General features: G+C 42.2%; 1 protein-coding gene across 1 annotated transcript in view; it reads right to left on the bottom strand.

Annotated features, from left to right (window-relative positions):
- Positions 1–19,395, bottom strand: part of LOC148524849 (glutamate decarboxylase 1-like) — a 92,775-nt gene that overhangs the window by 37,064 nt on the left and 36,316 nt on the right. The window contains exons 3-7 of the mRNA XM_088471826.1: positions 19,018–19,260; positions 17,155–17,245; positions 16,209–16,321; positions 13,010–13,125; positions 8,023–8,102 (exon numbers count right to left, since the gene is read on the bottom strand). Of these exons, the coding sequence (XP_088327952.1) occupies positions 8,023–8,102; positions 13,010–13,125; positions 16,209–16,321; positions 17,155–17,245; positions 19,018–19,260 (643 nt within the window). The remainder of the gene's footprint in view (positions 1–8,022; positions 8,103–13,009; positions 13,126–16,208; positions 16,322–17,154; positions 17,246–19,017; positions 19,261–19,395) is intronic.

The following is a 19,395-nucleotide window of genomic DNA, read 5'->3' on the forward strand; positions in this document are numbered from 1 at the left end:
CAAACAATTAAAATATTGTTCTTTTTTTTTTGGTCTTTGTGAAATGTGTGGGCTGTAGCCGCACCTGCATCCTTAAAGCAGCAGCGACAAGCGTGCGTCTGTCTGTTAAAGGGTGGTGTAACTCTCAAAGTGTTCCAAAAAATAAAAAACTATTTTTTTAATGTGTTTGTGACTTGTGTGCGATGTAGCCACACTTGCATCCTCAAAGCAGCAGCGACAAGCGTGCGTCTGTCTGTTAAAGGGTGGTGACACCTCAAAGTGTTCTACACAAACAATTAAAATATTGTTCTTTTTTATTCGGTCTTTGTGAAATGTGTGGGCTGTAGCCGCACCTGCATCCTTAAAGCAGCAGCGACAAGCGTGCGTCTGTCTGTTAAAGGGTGGTGACTCCTCAAAGTGTTCTACACAAACAATTAAAATATTCTTCTTCTTTTTTCTGTCTTTGTGAATTGTGTGGGCTGTAGCCCCCCCCTCCAGTGTGTACTCCGAAAGAGTGTTTAGTGCAGCCGGGAACCTTGTCAGCGAAAGGCGTAGGAGGTTGCTTCCACAAAATGTGGAGAAGATGATGTTCATAAAATGAATTATCAACTCTTCCAGGGAGACCAGCCTCCAGAACGTACAGAAGGACCTGTGGTTCCAGCAGGGACGAATTAATACTCTGTGAGGAGGAGGATGTACACACTGAAGAGGGTGAGGAATCGGTGGATGAGGAGGATGAGGATGACATCTTGCCTCCGTAGAGCCAGTTTGTGCAGGGACACATTAATTGCCAGCTTGTTTTGTGGGGGCCCAAACGAACCAATCATTTCAGCCACAGTTGTGTGGCAGACCCTGGCGCTGAAATGATTGATTTGTTAAAGTGTGCATGTCCTGTTTATACAACATAAGGGTGGGTGGGAGGGCCCAAGGACAATTCCATCTTGCACTTCTTTTTTTTCTTTGCATTATGTACAGTTTGGTGCCTAGTTTTTCTAACTGCCATCCTGTCTGCCACTGCAGTGTCACTCCTAGATGGGTCACGTGTTTGTGCCGCCCACTCATGTCGCTTAGCATAGTCATCCAGCTACCTCGGTGCAACCTTTTGGACATGAAAACACTATTGTGAGGTGTGAGGTGTTCAGAATAGACTGGAAATGAGTGGAAATTAAGGTTATTGAGGTTAATAATAGCATAGGAGCAGAGAAACCAACAAATTCTGTGATTTTAGCTGTTTTTATGCTTTTTTTAAAAAAAATACAGATCCAAAACACAAAACCCAGAACCCAAAACACGGAAGGGTGGTTTTGGCAAAACCAATCCAGATCCAAAACACGAAGAAAGATCCAGATCCAAAACCAAAACACAAAACACGAAAAGTGGCCGGTGCACACCCGTAGTAATAACCAGGATGATTGTTAAGTGCGTGGTTCGCGTTTGTCATTTTTTTATTTTAAGAAGACCTTGGATGCCTACTTTGGAATGAAGAGGACCGAACCACGCATAGGAGAAGTAAAGTATGATTTTTTTATCCAGAGGTACCCTATGGAATTTCTACTGGAGAAGGGGGCCGATGCTACAGGGATATATAGGTGTGTATGTGTACATGTGTGAGTGCATGTATGTTTTATAAAATTATACTGTGTGTCCTTTTTTAATAATGCTTTTGCAGTGGAACTACATGTACCAGTAGGCCCTTAATGCCCCGCATGCTGGTACTTGTGGTTCTCCAAGTACCAGCATGTGGGGGAGGCTTGCTGGGACCTGCAGTTCCACAGCAAAGGACTATATTTTATACTTTTTAAAATGCACTACACTTACACTATCAACCCGCCACATACCACCCAAGGGTGGAGGGATAGCCCCGGGCCATCAGCCTAAGCTAGGGGTGCCCTGGAGAGGGGGACCTCTTTATTGGAGGGGTCCCTAACTACCCAGGGATCCCTGACCTGAGCTGACTAGCGGTCAGGGCTGATGATGCAGCTCAGGGGCCTGGTGATAGGGCTTCCCTGGCTGTGGCACCAGTCCCCCACTAGAATGGGTCCAGTTCTGGGAATTACAGGGAGACCCTACACACTTTCCCTGTAATTCCAGAAACAGATCTGGTTCCCAGAGCCCAGTGTTGGTTGTCCTAAGTATAGGGGAACCCTACGCAATTTTTTCCCTACTCTTAGTCAACCAGGACTGGCTATGAAAAGTCCAGGGCTGGTTCTGTTTTGGGGGGACACCACATGTAATTTTTCTAAATGTAACTATTTATAAGCTATTTACAGTCAGATACATGCAGGCATCTCATTGATGTCTGCATGTATCTGTGTGAGAATGAACTGCTCATGCTGAAAGTGAAAGCATGTAGCAGTTCATGTTCAGACAGGGGTTCAGTTTGAAGTATGATTTGCTGCATGATTTGTATATGAACTAGGGGTGAGCGGGTTTGGATTTCTGAAATCCGAACCCCCCCCCCGATCCAAGGCCGATCCGAGTCAGGCTCGACTTTTCCCACCTGACTCGGATCTGAAATCGAGGCAAAACGTCATCATCCCACCTTCCGGGTCTTGCGGGTTTTGGATCCTATATAAGGTACCCACGTCGGCGCCATTTTCTCACTCAGCTGTGGACAGTGAAGAGTGAGGGTGGGAGTTAGGGCTGGCTGGGCTGTGTAGTGTAGTGTAGTGCAGAGTAGTGTTGTGCTGTGCTGCGCTGTGCTGCTGTTGTCCATAGGGACTGTGTCCACTACTTCAAAGTCCATAGGGGCTGGCTGTGTTGTGCTGTGCTGCTGTTGTCCATAGGGGCTGTGTCCACTACTTCAAAGTCCATAGGGGCAGGCTGGACTGTGTTGTGCAGTCAGTTGTCCATAAGGGCTGTGTCCACTCGAAAGTCCTGTGCAGTGTCCCAGTCCTAAAGGGGTGCTGTAGTGTTGTCCAGGATGTGCTCTGTCCGTCAGGGGTGCTCCCCCCAAGTGCTAAAAAAAAAATATTTTTTCTGTGTTTGTGAATTGTGTGCACTGTGGCTGCACGTACATCAACAAAGGAGCAGCTCCAAGCATGCACCTGTGTCCCATAAGTAAAGAGCCGACTGGCTCATTTCTTAAAGGGTGGTGTAACCCACAAAGTGCACTACTCTCCAGCAAAAATAAAAAAATATTTTCTGTGTTTGTGTGCGCCTTAGCCGCACGTATATATCAAATCAATATAACATAAATGGAGGACCAAACTTTCTCCGATAAAACTAAAATAAGGAAAGATCAAGAACCACTTCCTCCTAGTGCTGAAGCTGCTGCCACTAGTCATGACATAGACAATAACATGCCATCAACGTCGTCTGCCAAGGCCGATGCCCAATGTCATAGTAGAGGCCACATACAATCCCAAATGACAAAGTTCAGGAAAATTACCTTGAAAAAAACATTTAAATCATCTGAAGAGAAACGTAAACTTGCCAATATGCCATTTATGACACGGAGTGGCAAGGAACGGCTAAGGTCTTTCCCTATGACTAGTGTGTGTCATACTAGTGTGACTAGTATGTTCATGACTAGTGGTTCAGCTTCACATGATGATGGAAGCCCTCCTCCCACTAAAAAAATCAAACGAGTTAAGCTGGCAAAAGCACAGCAAAGAACTGTGCGTTCTAAGAAGACATCACAAATCCCCAAGGAGAGTCCAAGTGTGGTGGCGGTTGCGATGCCTGACCTTCCCAGCACTGGACGGGAAGAGGTGGCTCTTTCCACCATTTGCACGCCCCCTGCAAATGCTGAAAGGAGCACCCACAGTCCACTTGCTGATATGCAAATTGAAGATGTCACTGTTGAAGTACAACAGGATGAGGATACTGGTGTAGCTGGCGCTGAGGAGGAAGTTGGCGAGGAGGATTCTGATGGTGATGTGGTTTGTTTAAATCAGGCACCGGGGGAGACAGTTGTCCGTGGGATGAAAAAGCCCATCATGGTCATGCCTGGGCAGAAGACCAAACATTCCACCTCTTTGGTCTGGCAATATTTCTATCCAAATCCGGACAACAACTGTCTTGCCATATGTAAAGGTGAAATAAGTAGGGGTAGGGACGTTAACCACCTAGGAACATCCTCCCTTATACGGCACCTGCAGCGCGTTCATAAAAAGTTACTGTCAAGTTCAGAAACTTTGGCTAAGACCGTAAGCAGTCCAGGGACACCTAAATCCCTTTTTCCTGTTTTATCCAAGGAATCGGTGGATGAGGATGAGGACGACATCTTGCCTCCATAGAGCCAGTTTGTGCAGGGACACATTAATTGCCAGCTTGTTTTGTGTGGGCCCAAACGAACCAATCGTTTCAGCCACAGTCATGTGGCAGACCCTGGCGCTGAAATGATTGGTTTGTTAAAGTGTGCATGTCCTATTTATACAACCATAAGGGTGGGTGGGAGGGCCCAAGGACAATTCCATCTTGCACCTCTTTTTTTTCTTTGCAGTATGTACTGTTTGGGGCCTAGTTTTTCAAACTGCCATCCTGTCTGCCACTGCAGTGTCACTCCTAGATGGGCCACGTGTTTGTGCCGCCCACTCGTGTCGCTTAGCATAGTCATCCAGCTACCTGGCCATAAAAACAATATTGTGAGGTGTTAGGTGTTCACAGTAGACTGGAAATGAGTGGAAATGAAGGTTATTGAGGTTAATAATTGAATAGGAGCATAAAAACCCACAAATTCTGTGATTTTAGCTGTTTTTATGCTTTTTTTCAAAAAAATACAGATCCAAAACACAAAACCCAGAACCCAAAACACGGAAGGGTGGTTTTGGCAAAACCAATCAAGATCCAAAACACAAAGAAAGATCCAGATCCAAAACCAAAACACGAAAAGTGGCCGGTGCACACCCCTAATATGAACATGTCAAATCGAACAGCAAATCACTGTTCCAAACCGAATTAGATTTGAGAAATGCTTCTCAAATCGAATCTTCGTAAATGAGGGGATTTCAGAGGGATTTGAACCTTCGGTTTGAGGTGAGCTAAAATGACCGTCAAAACGAAAGTCAAATCGTCCTTTGATAAATTTACCCCACAGTCTGTTTTCCAGAGACACTGTTTTCTATCTATTGACGGTACACAGTGAAAGACAGGGATCCATTTACACAACTAGTTTCCTAGGAGGATTTGAGATGTAAATATCCCCTTCTAAAGATAGAGTGATCTGCAGATATATCTGCAGATGATGGTTGTTCGTACACACTGAACCACCATCATCTGTACCTGCTCGCAGGTCCTGGTGACCAGGGGGTGTGTCCCAGTGGGTGGGGGGCATGTCCCATCCCCTCCTCGCTGTTGCCACTGTGGGTGTGTACGGGCGGTCTGCAGACCGCCCGTACACACCTGCTGATGGACAGATATGTCTGCAGACATATGTCCATTGGCAGTGCAGCACAGCCAATGCGATATGTCGGTGAACAGCGACATTCACTGACATATCGCGGGTACACACTGCCCGACGGGCAGCAGATACATTGGCCGATCAATTGATCGGCCAATGTATCTGTCAGTGTGTACCCAGCTTAACAGTGTCACTATGTAAACACGGGGAAGCGGCTAAAGACAAATTTATGGGATATGGGAGAAGTAGCCAAATACAGGCTCTATTTTCCCTCCAAATCTAAGCTGCTTAACAGAGGGTTAACTCTGAACCTGCTCAACATAAAAAAAAATCACATTATAGGAGACAAGAGATTATATATATATATATATATATATATAAATAAATACATACATACATACATACATACATACATACATACATACACATATATGCATACACACACACACATATACATACACACTAGCTTTATATGCATTGCGACCATGCTTCCGATATGTGGGAACTCACTATTACAGGATGTCCGTCCTGAATGAAACTATTTATATTTACATCCATTCATGACCACAATATAAAGAACATATTTATACTAATTTAAGGGGAACAAATAAACATAAATTATACTGTGATTAATAGGAGACTATTGCTACAACACAATATGTATATATGTTATAAGGTATCTTGCAGTCTCCTCGCATGTGTAGTAATAATGTATTGCTGAATTGCTGAATTTATAGGATCACAGTGTTATGAAAAGGAGCATAGCAATTTCTTAGATAAACCTATTAATATTTCTGACATAAGAGAATCACACAATGAGTTAATCTAGATAAGAAGAGATCAGATATTAATCCTCCATATGGTTTCTAACAGGCACAAAGTATAATCTTGTTCAAGTTTGGATACTTTGTTTTTTGACATATATGAATATCGTGGAGAGAGGAATATTTATTCCCTGAAAACGGTAATTCTTTAAATATGTATAATAGTATCCACAGTGACATCTGATAATTTCTTTAATAATAGACACATATATATGCGATAATAGGATTCATGTCTGCTTTGTTTCACAATATCGGTCTGGATTTAATATTATAAAATAATCAATTAGGTCATCAGGAGAGCTTCCAGCGGCCAGAATTTCTTAATTCACAATATTTTCCTTCTCACTAACACAATTCAATCTTTTATATTCACTGTTTCAACATTTAATATTGATGTATTTTACATGTGTTTAATAAAGGTTATGTTTTAATATCAGTGCATCACCCAATGACATATCTTCTTTCTCTTTATTTATTCTCTGATACTTCAGTCAAGGTAATAGCTGTTATTGCATACCTTAGAACTGTAGACATTAAAAGATAATGTCACATCGGAATTGTTATGGGCAATGCAAAGTTGCACCATATCCAGGCTGGAACATTATGCTGCAGAATTGGTATGATGTACCGCTGGACCTAAGGCTGGTGGATGAAATACCAATGACGGAAGGCTGGCACATGAAGATTCTGACTGAGGTGAGTAAGACCCCTAACCCTCCCCTTTCCCCCCCTAATCCTAACCCTCCCTTAGGGGTGCCTAACACTAACCTCCCCCTAGTGCCTAACCTACCCCCAGGGGTGCCTAAACCTAAACCCCCCTCCCGCACCCTAAACCTAACCATCCCATGGGGTGCCTAAACCTAACCTCTCCAGTGGTGCCTGATGCTAACCCCCCCTTCCCCTAGTCTAACCCTAACCCAAGTCCCCCTGGGAGTCCCTAAGCCTAACCCTCCCCCCAGCGGCTATTAGCTCCCGACACCTGACTGGCCTACATTCGGTATGCTGACCGTAGGGATTTCGGCGTGGGGCTTATAATAGGCATCGGTATTTACACACCTATCATTAGTCCCATGCCAGGATTTCACTGTCAGGAAGCTGGCGGTCTGCATTTCGACAGTCGGCTTTCTGACTACATCCCTGTGCTGCAGTACTAGCTGAACACATTTCACCTGGATTGCCTGTTATGCTTTCAGGAACATAAATCTACACAGACAGTAAAGTAGTGTTAAGCTACATTTGCAAAGAGACCAGATGATTCCATGCTTATGTCAGAAATCAGGTGGTACAAATCAGGACAGGAACCAATGCAAAACAGCATCATTCTGTATCTACTGTTCACAGTCCTGCAGACCATGGTACAGGAGCTTTAACAGCAAGTCTCCTTAAAGACATTTCATGGCTCACTGAGCCTGAATTATTGTAAAAATCAGTTTGGAACCTTCCTAAAAGTGACATACTGTATAGTATTTGAGCTAGTAGATGCTGACTCAGATGTCGCAACATTGCATACCACAATCTCAGCTATTGTCAAGTTTGCACCTTTGACTTAAGTTTCTCATGAACCAGAAGATCCACTTCTGCTTACTACTGCTACTTCTTGCTCAGAAAACAGGGACTATACAATGCTCCTTCTGGAGAGTTCAACGCCAAGGACTTATTGAAACCTCAATGGAGACAAGTACAATGCCTTCTAAACACATGCTGGGACAAGTGGAAAAGACAGTATTATATCTCTACCTTGCAACCAAGAAACAAGTGGAAAGTTGCCAACCAAACTTACACCTGGTGACATTGTGCTAATCAGAGATTGCCAATCACAATGCAATGAGTGGCCCTTAAGTAAAATAATAAACAGATAATCTGCAGTAAACATACCTTTCATCACAATTAACTGTGATCACATTCTCTGATCCAATGCCAAGGACAGCAGATGCTTTTTCAAAAGAGTAGTGGCTCTATAGAGATAACAAAAGGAAATGTTAAACAAGCCCTTATTTATTATTTATTTAACAGTTTCTTATATAGCGCAGCATATTCCATTGCACTTTACAATTGGAAACATTAATAGAACATAACTGGGTAATAACAGAGACAGATATATAGGTAGGAAGACCCTGCTCACAAGCTTACAATCTATAGGGAAATAGACATTGATACACAAGGATAGGTGCTATATATTGCAATTTTGGTCAAGCCAGAATGCAGAGTTTTTTGGTGGGCTGTATGATCCAGTCACACAGGAATGTCGGCCAAATGTCAAGAGGATGTGAAAGAAACACAATGTGTGTGGTTATGTGAGGACTGTGAAAGGGGATGTAATTAGACATGGAAGTTATGAAGGTTATGTGGGTGGTTCTGGAATCTGATAAGCTTGCCTGAATAGGTGAGTTTTCAGGGAACGCTTGAAGGATTGGAGACTAGAGGTAAGTCTTATTGTACATGGTAAGGCATTCCATAGAGTGGGTGCAGCCCGAAGAAAGTCATGTAACCGTGAATGGGAGCAAGTAATATGTGGGGATGAGAGAAGCAGATCTTGCGTGGGGCTGAGCGCAGAGGTCGGGAGATATTTTGAGATGAGTGAAGAGATGTATGTTGGTGTGGTTTAGTTAATGGCTTTATGTGCAAGTAAAAATATTTTGTATTGAATGCGGTAGAAAACCGGCAACCAATGGAGGGACTGACAGAGCGAACAGCAGACGATGAACATTTGGCAAGGAAGATAAGCCTTGCAGCTGCATTCATAATGGATTGTAATGGGGATAGCCTGTTTTTGTGAAGACCAGTAAGGAGACTATTGCAATAGTCAATGCGGAAATAATGAGTGCATGGATTAGAGTTTTTGCAGTGTCTTGTGTGAGATATGGTCGAATTTTGGATATGTTTTTTAGATGTATGTAGCATGATTTTGAGAAAGATTGAATTTGGGAAACAAAGGACAGTTCAGAGTCGAAGATGACATCAAGGCAGTGAGCTTGTGGGGCAGGGTGGATTGTCAAGTTATCAATAGTGATAGAGAGATCAGGTTGGTAACTTATGGGTCAGTAGAAATATAATTAATTCTGTTTTAGAAATTTTAAGTTTCAGTTGGCGAGCTGACATCCAAGATGAAATGGCAGAAAGACATTCAGTGACACGGACTAATACAGATGGTGATAAATCTGGCGAGGATAGGTAGATATAAGTATCATCCACATACAGATGGTACTGAAATCCAAAAGAGCGGATTAGTTTGCCAAGAGAGGTGGTATAGATTGAGAATATGAGAAGAGTGGTCAACAGTGTCAAAAGCAGCAGAGAGATCTAGAAGAATTAGGAGTGAGCAATGGCCTTTAGTCTTGGCAGTGACCAGATCATTAACTACCTTAGTTAGTGCTGTCTCTGGAGTATTGGGAACGAAAGCCAGACTGAAGTGGGTCCAATAAGTTGTGTGTATTTAGAAAGTGTGTGAGGCGGGTGTAGACAAGTCTATCAAGTAGCTTGGAGGGGCATGAGAGCTGGGAGATAGGACAGTAATTTGAGAGAGTGTTAGGGTCAGAATTTTGTTTTGCAGAATGGGAGTAATCACTGCATGGAGGGACAGGGAGAAGGATTACAGATTGTGCCAGAGGGTTCAGGTAGGGAATTGAACATGTCACTAGCTGAGGAAGAGCCCACCATTTTGGATCTTATCAATCTTGTCATTAAAATAGGAAGCAAGATCATGCACACAGATAGTAGCAGGTGGGTTGGGTGAGGGAGGGGTAAGAAGCAGTGTAATTGTATTAAAAAGTTGCTTGGGGTTAGAGGCTTGAGCAGAGATAAGAGATTGGAAATATGTTTGTTTGGCAGCGTCCAGAGCAGTACGATAAGAGTTGTAGATAGTCTTATATGTGAGGAAGTCACATGGAGTAAGAGATTTTCACCACTGACATTCTACTTTACATGAGAGTTGTTGTAGAGGCCTTGTTAAGTTAGAATGCCACAGTTGATGTCTAAGTCTATGTGGTGTGTGATGGGTAGCTGGAGCTACTTCATCGAGGGCTTTTTCTAGAATCTGGTTTAGGTGTGATGCAGCAGTCTCAGGAGAAGTGAGTGCAGAAATTGGAGAGAGTCATTGTTGTAGAGAGGTGGATAGTTGTTGAAAGTTAATAGCATTAATATTTCTTTGAGTTTTAGGAGAATTGGTTGATTTCAATGACATTGTGGTTGATGTAATGGAGGAGAGTGTGCAGGTGATAAGGTTGTGATCTGAGAGAGGGAAAGGAGCATTAGTGAAATCAGAAATGGAGCATAGTCCAGTAAATTCAAGATCAAGTGACCATCCTGATGAGTAAGAGGAGTTAGTCCATTGGGAAAGACCAAGAGAGGAGGTTAAAGAGAGTAGTTTGGAGGCATGAGGAGATTGACAGTCCACAATGGGATATTGAAATCACCTATAATGATGGTGGAGATGTCTGAGGATAGGAAGTGAGGGAGCCAGGCAGAAAAATGTTCCAGAAATTGTTGGGGTGGCCTAGGTAGGCGATAGATAGCAGCAACTGGTAGAGAGAAAGGGGTGAAAGTCCTGATAGAATTACTTCAAATGATGTAAATGTGGGTGAAGGTACCTGTGGGAGAACTGTGTAAGTGAAAGATTGGGAGAGTAATATTCCTACCCCACCTCCTTTACAATTACCAGGCCTGTAGGTGTGTGAGAAGTGTAAGTCACCATGTGAAAATGCAGCAGGGGAGACAGTGTCTGATTGTGGGAGTCATGTTTCTGTTATTGACAGGAGGTTGAGGTTAGTTGAAATAAAGAGGTCATGGATGGATGTTAGTTTGTTGTAAACAGAGCATGCATTCCATAAGGCACATTTTAGTGACTTGGAGGATGAAGGGAGGCACGCAATGTTTATGAGGTTAGCTGGATTTATAGTTAGTTGTGGCATGTGGGTTGGGCCTGGATTTGGTGATGTGTCACCAGCTAATAGAAGCAGCAGGAGAGATATAAATATAGTTGTGGGATTTGTCTGAATGATTTTTATGGTGACAGGTTGTGGATGTTATTGTCAATGTGTATAGATAAGTGAAAAGCTCATGTGTGTTTGTAAGAGGAGAGAAGATTAATGAGGCAGCAATATGTACAGAAGGATGAGCTGCAGGGAGAGTAAAGGATGTAGCAGTCTTAGAGATGATTCCATGGAGTGAGATTATTAAAAGAAGAAGTTTAATACATTGTTTTTCTTTTTTTTCTAAACATTCCAAAATATACAAAACACAAACTACTGTTAAGTAATGATATTGTAATTACCTGGTCTTAGATGATATTCAACGTTTAACTGTTTTTTTAACTGTTACATAAATTACACTTCATAATACACTGCTGCCATTGTCATCCACGGCTGCCTCAACACAGATTCTAAACTTAAAGTAAGTCTGATTGAGACATGCTACAACTGAGCACAAATGCCCCACTAATCAAAGAAGAAATCTAGCACTGGGTTTGAGAAAACACAAGCAGTATCCTACAATAAACTAGGCTCCACTGAACAACATCCTCCACCCAGGTAATACCAATTACAATAAAGTCATTACACCTCAATATTTGCGAACAGATAAATTCCATGAGACAGAAATGTAAGTAACAATATGTATTACATGATTAAAATGATATGTATTAAAAAAAAAAAAAGCCGATCTCTGTGAGCCCTTCAAATGCAAAAATTTGTAGAAACCTCATTTGAGGAGCAGGTGGCTACAATTTGTGCATTTTATGTGAAGAACCTGCAACTTTTAGATTATAAGGGCTCATGCCTAAACTTAATTAAGGTCATCAACCCAGGTATTAACACTAAACCAGAACTAAAAAGATGCAAAGGTCCTGCTCTGGAACTGGTCATTTGATGATCACACTTATACCCTTTTTACATTAAAGTCCCAGGTCTGGCCTGGATTTGGAACAGCACCTTTCACACTTTGGCACTGAACCGGGTCATTGCGTTGTTGATCTCCACATGCTAGAAACGGGACTCGGATCGGATGACCCTGGATAACCGTCTCCTACCTGGGTCCTTCCAGAGGAAAATCCTGCTATCTACCTGGGTTGAATTGCTGGGACACTGGGCCAGGGTCGATCCATTTCCACTGACAAAAATCCTGGGTTGATGAGCGCTCATTAGCAATTACCCAGGATTTTTAAAGGTCAGTGGAAAATGAGTATTATACAGAATTGGTGTTAAATAAAACACGTCCCTCTAATAATTCAGCCCAGGTAATGGTAATTTAAGTGAGCAGAGCATTTTATAACAGGTGATAGGAGCCATGGTGGATGATTATATGTTACGTGCTTATACAAATAGAGAATTAACACGCATCCCTATAAAACTTTAAGAGCTATTGAGTCAGAAATTGCAACATGAGACAATTCTATTCTTAGAGTTCAAATTGTTTAAAACTGAAACACCTTAAAAAGGTGGCTTGTTCAGTGAATTCTTCCCTGGGGCTCCTAAAGTAGTATTTCTTGATAAGGCTTCCCACACATAGAGCAGTGCAGGATCCTAAAAAGCTGTTTATCACATGACCCAAGTTTATTAGTCATCTTTACTAGAATCCTCCCTCCAATGTCAGCAGTATTTTAATTTAGCAAAAAAAAAAAAAAACACATTTCCTGACAAATACATTTATGGTTTGCCATTTTCTATCACTTGCATGAGTGTGATTAAAGGGATTTTGGTTACACCGTGATGTTTCTCTCCCCTCCTATTTACTTATCTTCCATGGTATAAAAGCAATATTTTCCCTGTGTAAATGGATTGAAGACTGTGGCACAAACATTAGGTTTATATGCTCATTTAAATGCCCCATTTTTAAGTTCTTCCTTATTGTTGAAAGCATGATAACATACATGTTCCGATGTAAAAAGGACAATCCTAGGTAGCGCCGCCATTCCCTTTGTTTTTACAGATGGATAAGACTTGTAGCGTGCTGCTAGAACACTGTACAGGTTAGCTATTGTTCCACCTGTTGGGGGAAAAAAAAACCTACAGTAAATGAATAAATAAGTAGGAACAGCTGTACATGTGCAAGTACAGAAAGTTACATTTGCTACCCAGTAACAAATCATGTATTCATATTCACTTTGTGGAAACTATTACTGTATAATTTAAAGGGGACATAAGTTTCAAGCATTCATCCTGGGACTGTCCTCTACAGCAGTGGTTCTCAAACTCGGTCCTCAGGACCCCACACAGGTCACGTTTTGCAGGTCACTCAGCAGGTGCACAGGTGTATTTATTACTTATTGACACATTTTAAAAGATCCACAGGTGGAGCTTAGATCTCACTTCTGATTCTGTGAGGAGACCTGGAAAACATGCACTGTTTGGGGTCCTGAGGACAGAGTTTGAGAACCTGTGCTCTACAGGATTGGGGAGGTAAACTTGCACTTTTCCTTAATCCCTGTAAATAACGTAATTGTGCACTATAGGGTTCTGATCAAGCAGTCTGTAGATTGCCAGTTTAAACTAACAGTACTGGCAGAACCTGCTTACTTTGAATCCATTCTCCATTAATATGGAAAAATGCAAAGGGACTTTAGTGGTTCCAGATGATTAGCCATCTATATCACAGGTTCTCAAACTCGGTCCTCTGGACCCCCAAACAGTGCATGTTTTCCATGTCTCCACACTGAATCAAGTGAAATAATTAGCTCCACCTGTGGACTTTTTAAAATGTGTCAGTGAGTAATGATTATACCTGTGCATCTGCTAGGTGACCTGCAAAACGTGAACTGTGTGGGTTCCTGAGGACAGAGTTTGAGAACCACTGATCTATATGCATACCTCCCGACATGACCCATTCCAGGAGGGACACAATGCTCTGCTCCTGGACTTCCCTCTTACTTTGTGATTGCAGCCACCTGTGCTGAACTAGGTAATTGACAAGAATTTTGTACTTCCTGGAATGGGTCATGTTAGGAGGTACAGTATGCATATGAATAACACAAAACCTCCTAATATAAAGTTATATATAATCTACAGGGACTAGCTAATTCCTGAATGTTTTTCACTGTAATAAAATGTAGTCATTTATGAATATCTACTAGTTACAGGGCCGGCACTACCATTAGGCAGCTGCCTAAGGGCGTCGGCACCTGAAGTTCAGCAATCACGAGTCTCCCGAACAAGAAAATGAAGTATGCTTTATTTCTCAGTGCACCTGCTATCAACGAGCCGGAGATAAGGGATCAGTAGCTCCCAGCACTTCACATCACACACAGCCACACACACACCGCTGTTAAAAAGGGACAGCAGCCAGAAAGTTGGAGGCTGCCTGCAGAGTACTGCACTTATGAGAATGTCAGGAGCCGTCTGGCTGCTCCATATCTCCCAGGCTTGCTCTGTAGGAAATTATCTGTGCTGCTGCTGGCTACAGGTATGGTGCAGTGTGACAACAGTTAGATCAGGCCTGGCCAACCTGTGGCTCTCCAGCTGTTGTGAAACTACAAGTCCCGGCATGTCTTGCCACAGTTTTGCTATTAGGGAATGCTAAAACTCTGGCAAGGCATACTGGGACTTGTAGTTTCACAACAGCTGGAGAGCCACAGGTTGGCCAGGCAGGAGCTAGATCCTCCAGGCCGGCATTACCATCAGTGGCTTGCAAGGTTGCCACCCATGGATGATTTGGCTGTGTTCCAGGGTCATGTGAGTAGCAGACCAGCTGCTTTTATTTTTTCTGTAACTGGTCCTGACTAGTTAGATATACCGATTGTGAATATATGAGTGTATGATTTTTCATAATAGTTAATATTGTTGTGATTCCTCTTATGCAGACTACTATTATATCCTTTTTAAGGAATTTTATTTTATTTTTAGAATATGGTAAGCCTGAAGGGACCACCATCTTGTGTGGCAACAACTATTGTTTGGAGGAGGTGATTTCTGACTAAAGGAGGTGTCACCAATTACTGATTGACAGGGTTTCCTAACTACTCTTCAATTACTTATTTGCTTTTAATCAATTGCTAAATTCAGCAGAGTAAATTGTGTAATAAAAGTTCATGTAAAGGCTGTATTTACATCTTTTACTGCACGTACAGATTCATTGTATGCAATCTGACCAAGGGTGCCAAAACATTTACATACAACTGTACATGCAAGTCACTTAAAGCCTAAAGCTAGGAACGATATAACAAACAATGCGACAGTTGTTCCAATTTCACTAATCCCAGAACACACTGTATAGAGCGTACACACTGCAATCTTCTGAATGACAGCACAAGATATCATGTGGGGGATCACATTCAATTAATCATTCTCCTGTACATTATGGGCCTGATTCAGATGTGAATGCTATTTCAATGTTCATGCAGTTGAGTGATTATCGGTGGACTGCTCTTAGGTCTTCGCCACAGTGTGCACAGTTTGGGTTGAATTGTGATCAAATGGGAATACGGTTGTAGCGAGGATTTACATACAGAGGCCATTTTGTGGGAGGTAACATTGAATGGTGGCAAAAAACGTGGGCGTGTAGTGACCATTTTTGGGGCGTGACATTGGACATCCATACACAGAAAATATGGTGCCAGTGCCTCAGCTCCTGCGGCCACTCTGTTTGACCATAGACTTACTCAGATGGTCAATTACCAAAGGATCTGCGACCACTGCTGCGTATTTGTATGGAGTTGCATGGATCTGTGAGGCCACAGGTGGGTGTTTCAATACATTTCCAGGCTGCTGTAGCATTATCATATTTTTGCATGGCAGCTGCGTACAAAATCACATCTGCTAAGATTTTAGCATCCACATCTGAAACAGACCCTATGTGCGGGTGTGCGTACACACTACACGATGTGCATCACATCGTTCATTGCATTGTCCCATCCGACATGCAACAGATAGAAGGATGCAATGAATGACATGTGTAATTGACAGATTGGTTGTACACACTATATGATGGTCATGCAGATTGGTCACAAGTACCAAGATTGCACAGTATATCATAGTGTGTACTCAGCTTAAGCCTGTAAAGTGTAGTAGTAATTTCCAGTGTTTGGTAGTAACAGGAGTCTAAGTTGGCAGAATCTACCTTATGCCTATATTTACCAGGAGAAAATATTCCATCAGCTTCATTTTCTCTCCAACCAATCAGCTCATGCATTTTCTTGATCAATAACATTTCCATAATAATGAATACTGGGGCAATTTCATATGTAAACCTAAATAATAAAATTAAGTACAATATAAGTATGATATGTAACTGTAACAGAAGAAATACATTCAAACATTTGATTTCAAGCATATTGCTTAGACAGAATGCTGATTAAAGTTTTAGTAATGCAGTGAAGAAACAGGCATGTTGTATCAATGCTCTAATCAAGATGAAACACCTTACTAAAGCCGCCCATACACAGCGCGATATAGCAGCCGATCCAATGGATTGGTACAATAACACTGTACTGTGTGTGGGCATGATATCGGCCAATGTGCACTCCCATGGGATTGTACATCGCACCTCCAGATCTTACATGCTGCACATAACATCTGGGGATGCGATGTACAATCCCATGCTATGCAGGGTGGGTGGGGGGCAGCAGATCGCTCAGTGTGTGGGGACCGCCCGATATGTTGGCAGTCGAATTGGCCATCGCAGTGCAAGGTGCCAATCGCACCATGTATGGGCACCTTAAGAGTTTGCTCCTGAACACTTAATTGATGTTAGTGTTCTGCTGCGTATATAACTTTTTTCTACTTATTCGACTGTCAATTATCCAAAACTGATCCAAGACAAACAGACAGACTCAAAAGGAGACAATACAGAGGAGTAAAAAGACATGAACAAAAATGGACCTACATACTGTATGCAGATGATTTATAGATTGTCAGGGTAGTTCATGCATAGTTTATTACAGTACATGTACAATTATCAGAACAGATTGATTATCTGAAACAGAACACATCCTAACTGGGATGGAGGGTACTTTATTTTAGAAGTTGCCTTAGACAGACCCAAATTGTCTGCAATATACAAGGAAGGCTTTGTGTTACATACATATTTGTGTTAGCAGTTGCAGTCAACCATTCACCAGCTAGTCCAACCATGTCAAGTCCACTGGAAAGTTGGTTGAAATACCGAGGATGTCCTAAAATGTAGATGAGAAAGCAGATGTAACAATAGGGAAGATAAACCTTTTCAAAACAGTTATAAAAAAATACAAATCACACACACACTAGTCTATTAGCAATAAAGTATAAGCAGCAGCACTATAAAGTACATTTCTCATTTTTAGTATAGAACACCAGCTGATTAGCCATTTGTATCTCTAGACATTTTAATTAAATGGTGGTTTGTCCAAGTTTTGGACTTTCTATTTTACTGTCAAATTCAGGCAGGTATAGTATGTTAAATAGTTAGTGAGTTGGAAACAGTGGGCCTGATTCAGAGCCGCTCGTAAGTGTTCGCTCTGAGCGATGTTCGCACAACTGCGCATGCGTATGGGTCGCATGCAAACCAGTTATTGCGGTTGGAAATTGTGCGCTCGCAAAACAGAGAGGGGCTGCTAATTTGATTGACGGAATGTACAGTTTGTGGGTGGTAACGGGAAGGTGCTTGAAAACGGGGGAGTGGAAATCCGAACGCAGGCGTGCCAAACGGTCAAAAAGGCGTTTAATGGGAGTGCATAATTAGTAAAGGAGCGTCATCGACCACGTCACTTGGTTGACTTTAAGCCTGAACTGCTCGCAGTGATAGCGGTAAGAAAAACCTACCACAAGCACTGTGAGCAGTTCAGATGCCTTTCGATGTACCCGATTAATCTAATAAATACTGGAGATGACATGTGATGCAAAGGGGCGTCTTTACAAAATAGCGAGCGCATTTTTCGTTCGCTCGCTCAGACATAGAGGCATCAACAAACCGCAAAGAGCGAGTGCTCAATTTAAATAGCCAGCGCCTTTTTTGGAACGACCATCCGCAAATAGCGTCCGGCTCTGAATCAGGCCCAGTGTTCAGTTGGGTTGGGTACAGGATCCCGGTGGTTGGGATGCTGGCGGTCACAATACTGACAGCACCATCCCGACAGTCAGGATTCTGAACCAACTAGGTGAGTACACTAACCCCTAACCCTCCCCCCAAAGCCTATCCCTAACCCAACAGTATAACCCTAATCCTCCCGCTCACAGCCTTACCCTAACCCCCGCACAGAAGAACCATAACCCTAGTGTCTAACCCTAACCTTAATCCTAACCCTTAACCTTAATACTTACCATCGAGATGTCGGCGGTAAGGATTCTGGGGCTGGTATTTCGACTGCTGTCGAAATTCCGGTGCACAGATTCTTACTGCCGGGCTGCAAACTACATCCTGTTTGGCCAGTTACTGTATGTCAACAAAGGGGTAAATAAATGGATTGGGTACACAATCCCAGTGGTCAGAATCCCAGCAGTGACCATGCTGGCAATGGAATCCTGATGGTCAACATCCCGATGCATGTTAAACTTAATATCCCCCCAACCCCAACATCTCCCCAGCAGCTTAACCCTAACCCTCACCTCCCGCACCCTAACTATAACCTTCCCTCTAGTGCCTAACCCTACACCTTACCCTAAACCTAAGCCTATTACTTACCATCGGGATTCCAGAGCCAGTATTCTGACAGTTAGGATCCTGAGCATCAGGATGCTGACTACATCCCAAATAAACTATATATGTGGCAGATTGCAAAAGCCACCACATACTGTAGCAATTACCACAACCACCTTTTCATAGGAACCCTTTATCACTCCAATAAATCTCAAGGGATTGTATTGCACGCTGCAAGTATGTGTATATTGCATATATTATATATATGCTTTGAAAATAATCACAATAACCGGAATTATGTGGTTACATATAAACATGAATAAATATAGATACCTGTTTTGACACCATATTTTAGGGTATCCCTGCAGTCACCAAGGATCTGTTCTAAAGGCTCTGGCTGATCAGATAATCCCAAATTAAATCCTTCCAATCCTTCCAACAACTGATGAGGGTGATGGAAGTCTAGCACTTTACTTTTTCCATCAAATGTCTTCTTTATATAATTAAAGAGAATATCAAAAATTTCTAATAAAAAGCCTTCAGTATATTTGTCTCCATTTCTTGCAGGGAGTAAATCTGTTGAGCAAAAGTCATTACAATATGAAAAGCAGCCATGTGATAGTGGTTTAGTAAATAGGGTATTCTAATATATAGGATTGATGTTTTACTTCATATGTAAAAAAGATAAACTTCTAATTTACAAAGAGCTTA

The sequence above is a fragment of the Taudactylus pleione genome, unplaced genomic scaffold (assembly GCF_031769625.1).
Source record: "Taudactylus pleione unplaced genomic scaffold, aTauple2 ptg000116l, whole genome shotgun sequence".
NCBI lineage: Eukaryota > Metazoa > Chordata > Amphibia > Anura > Myobatrachidae > Taudactylus > Taudactylus pleione.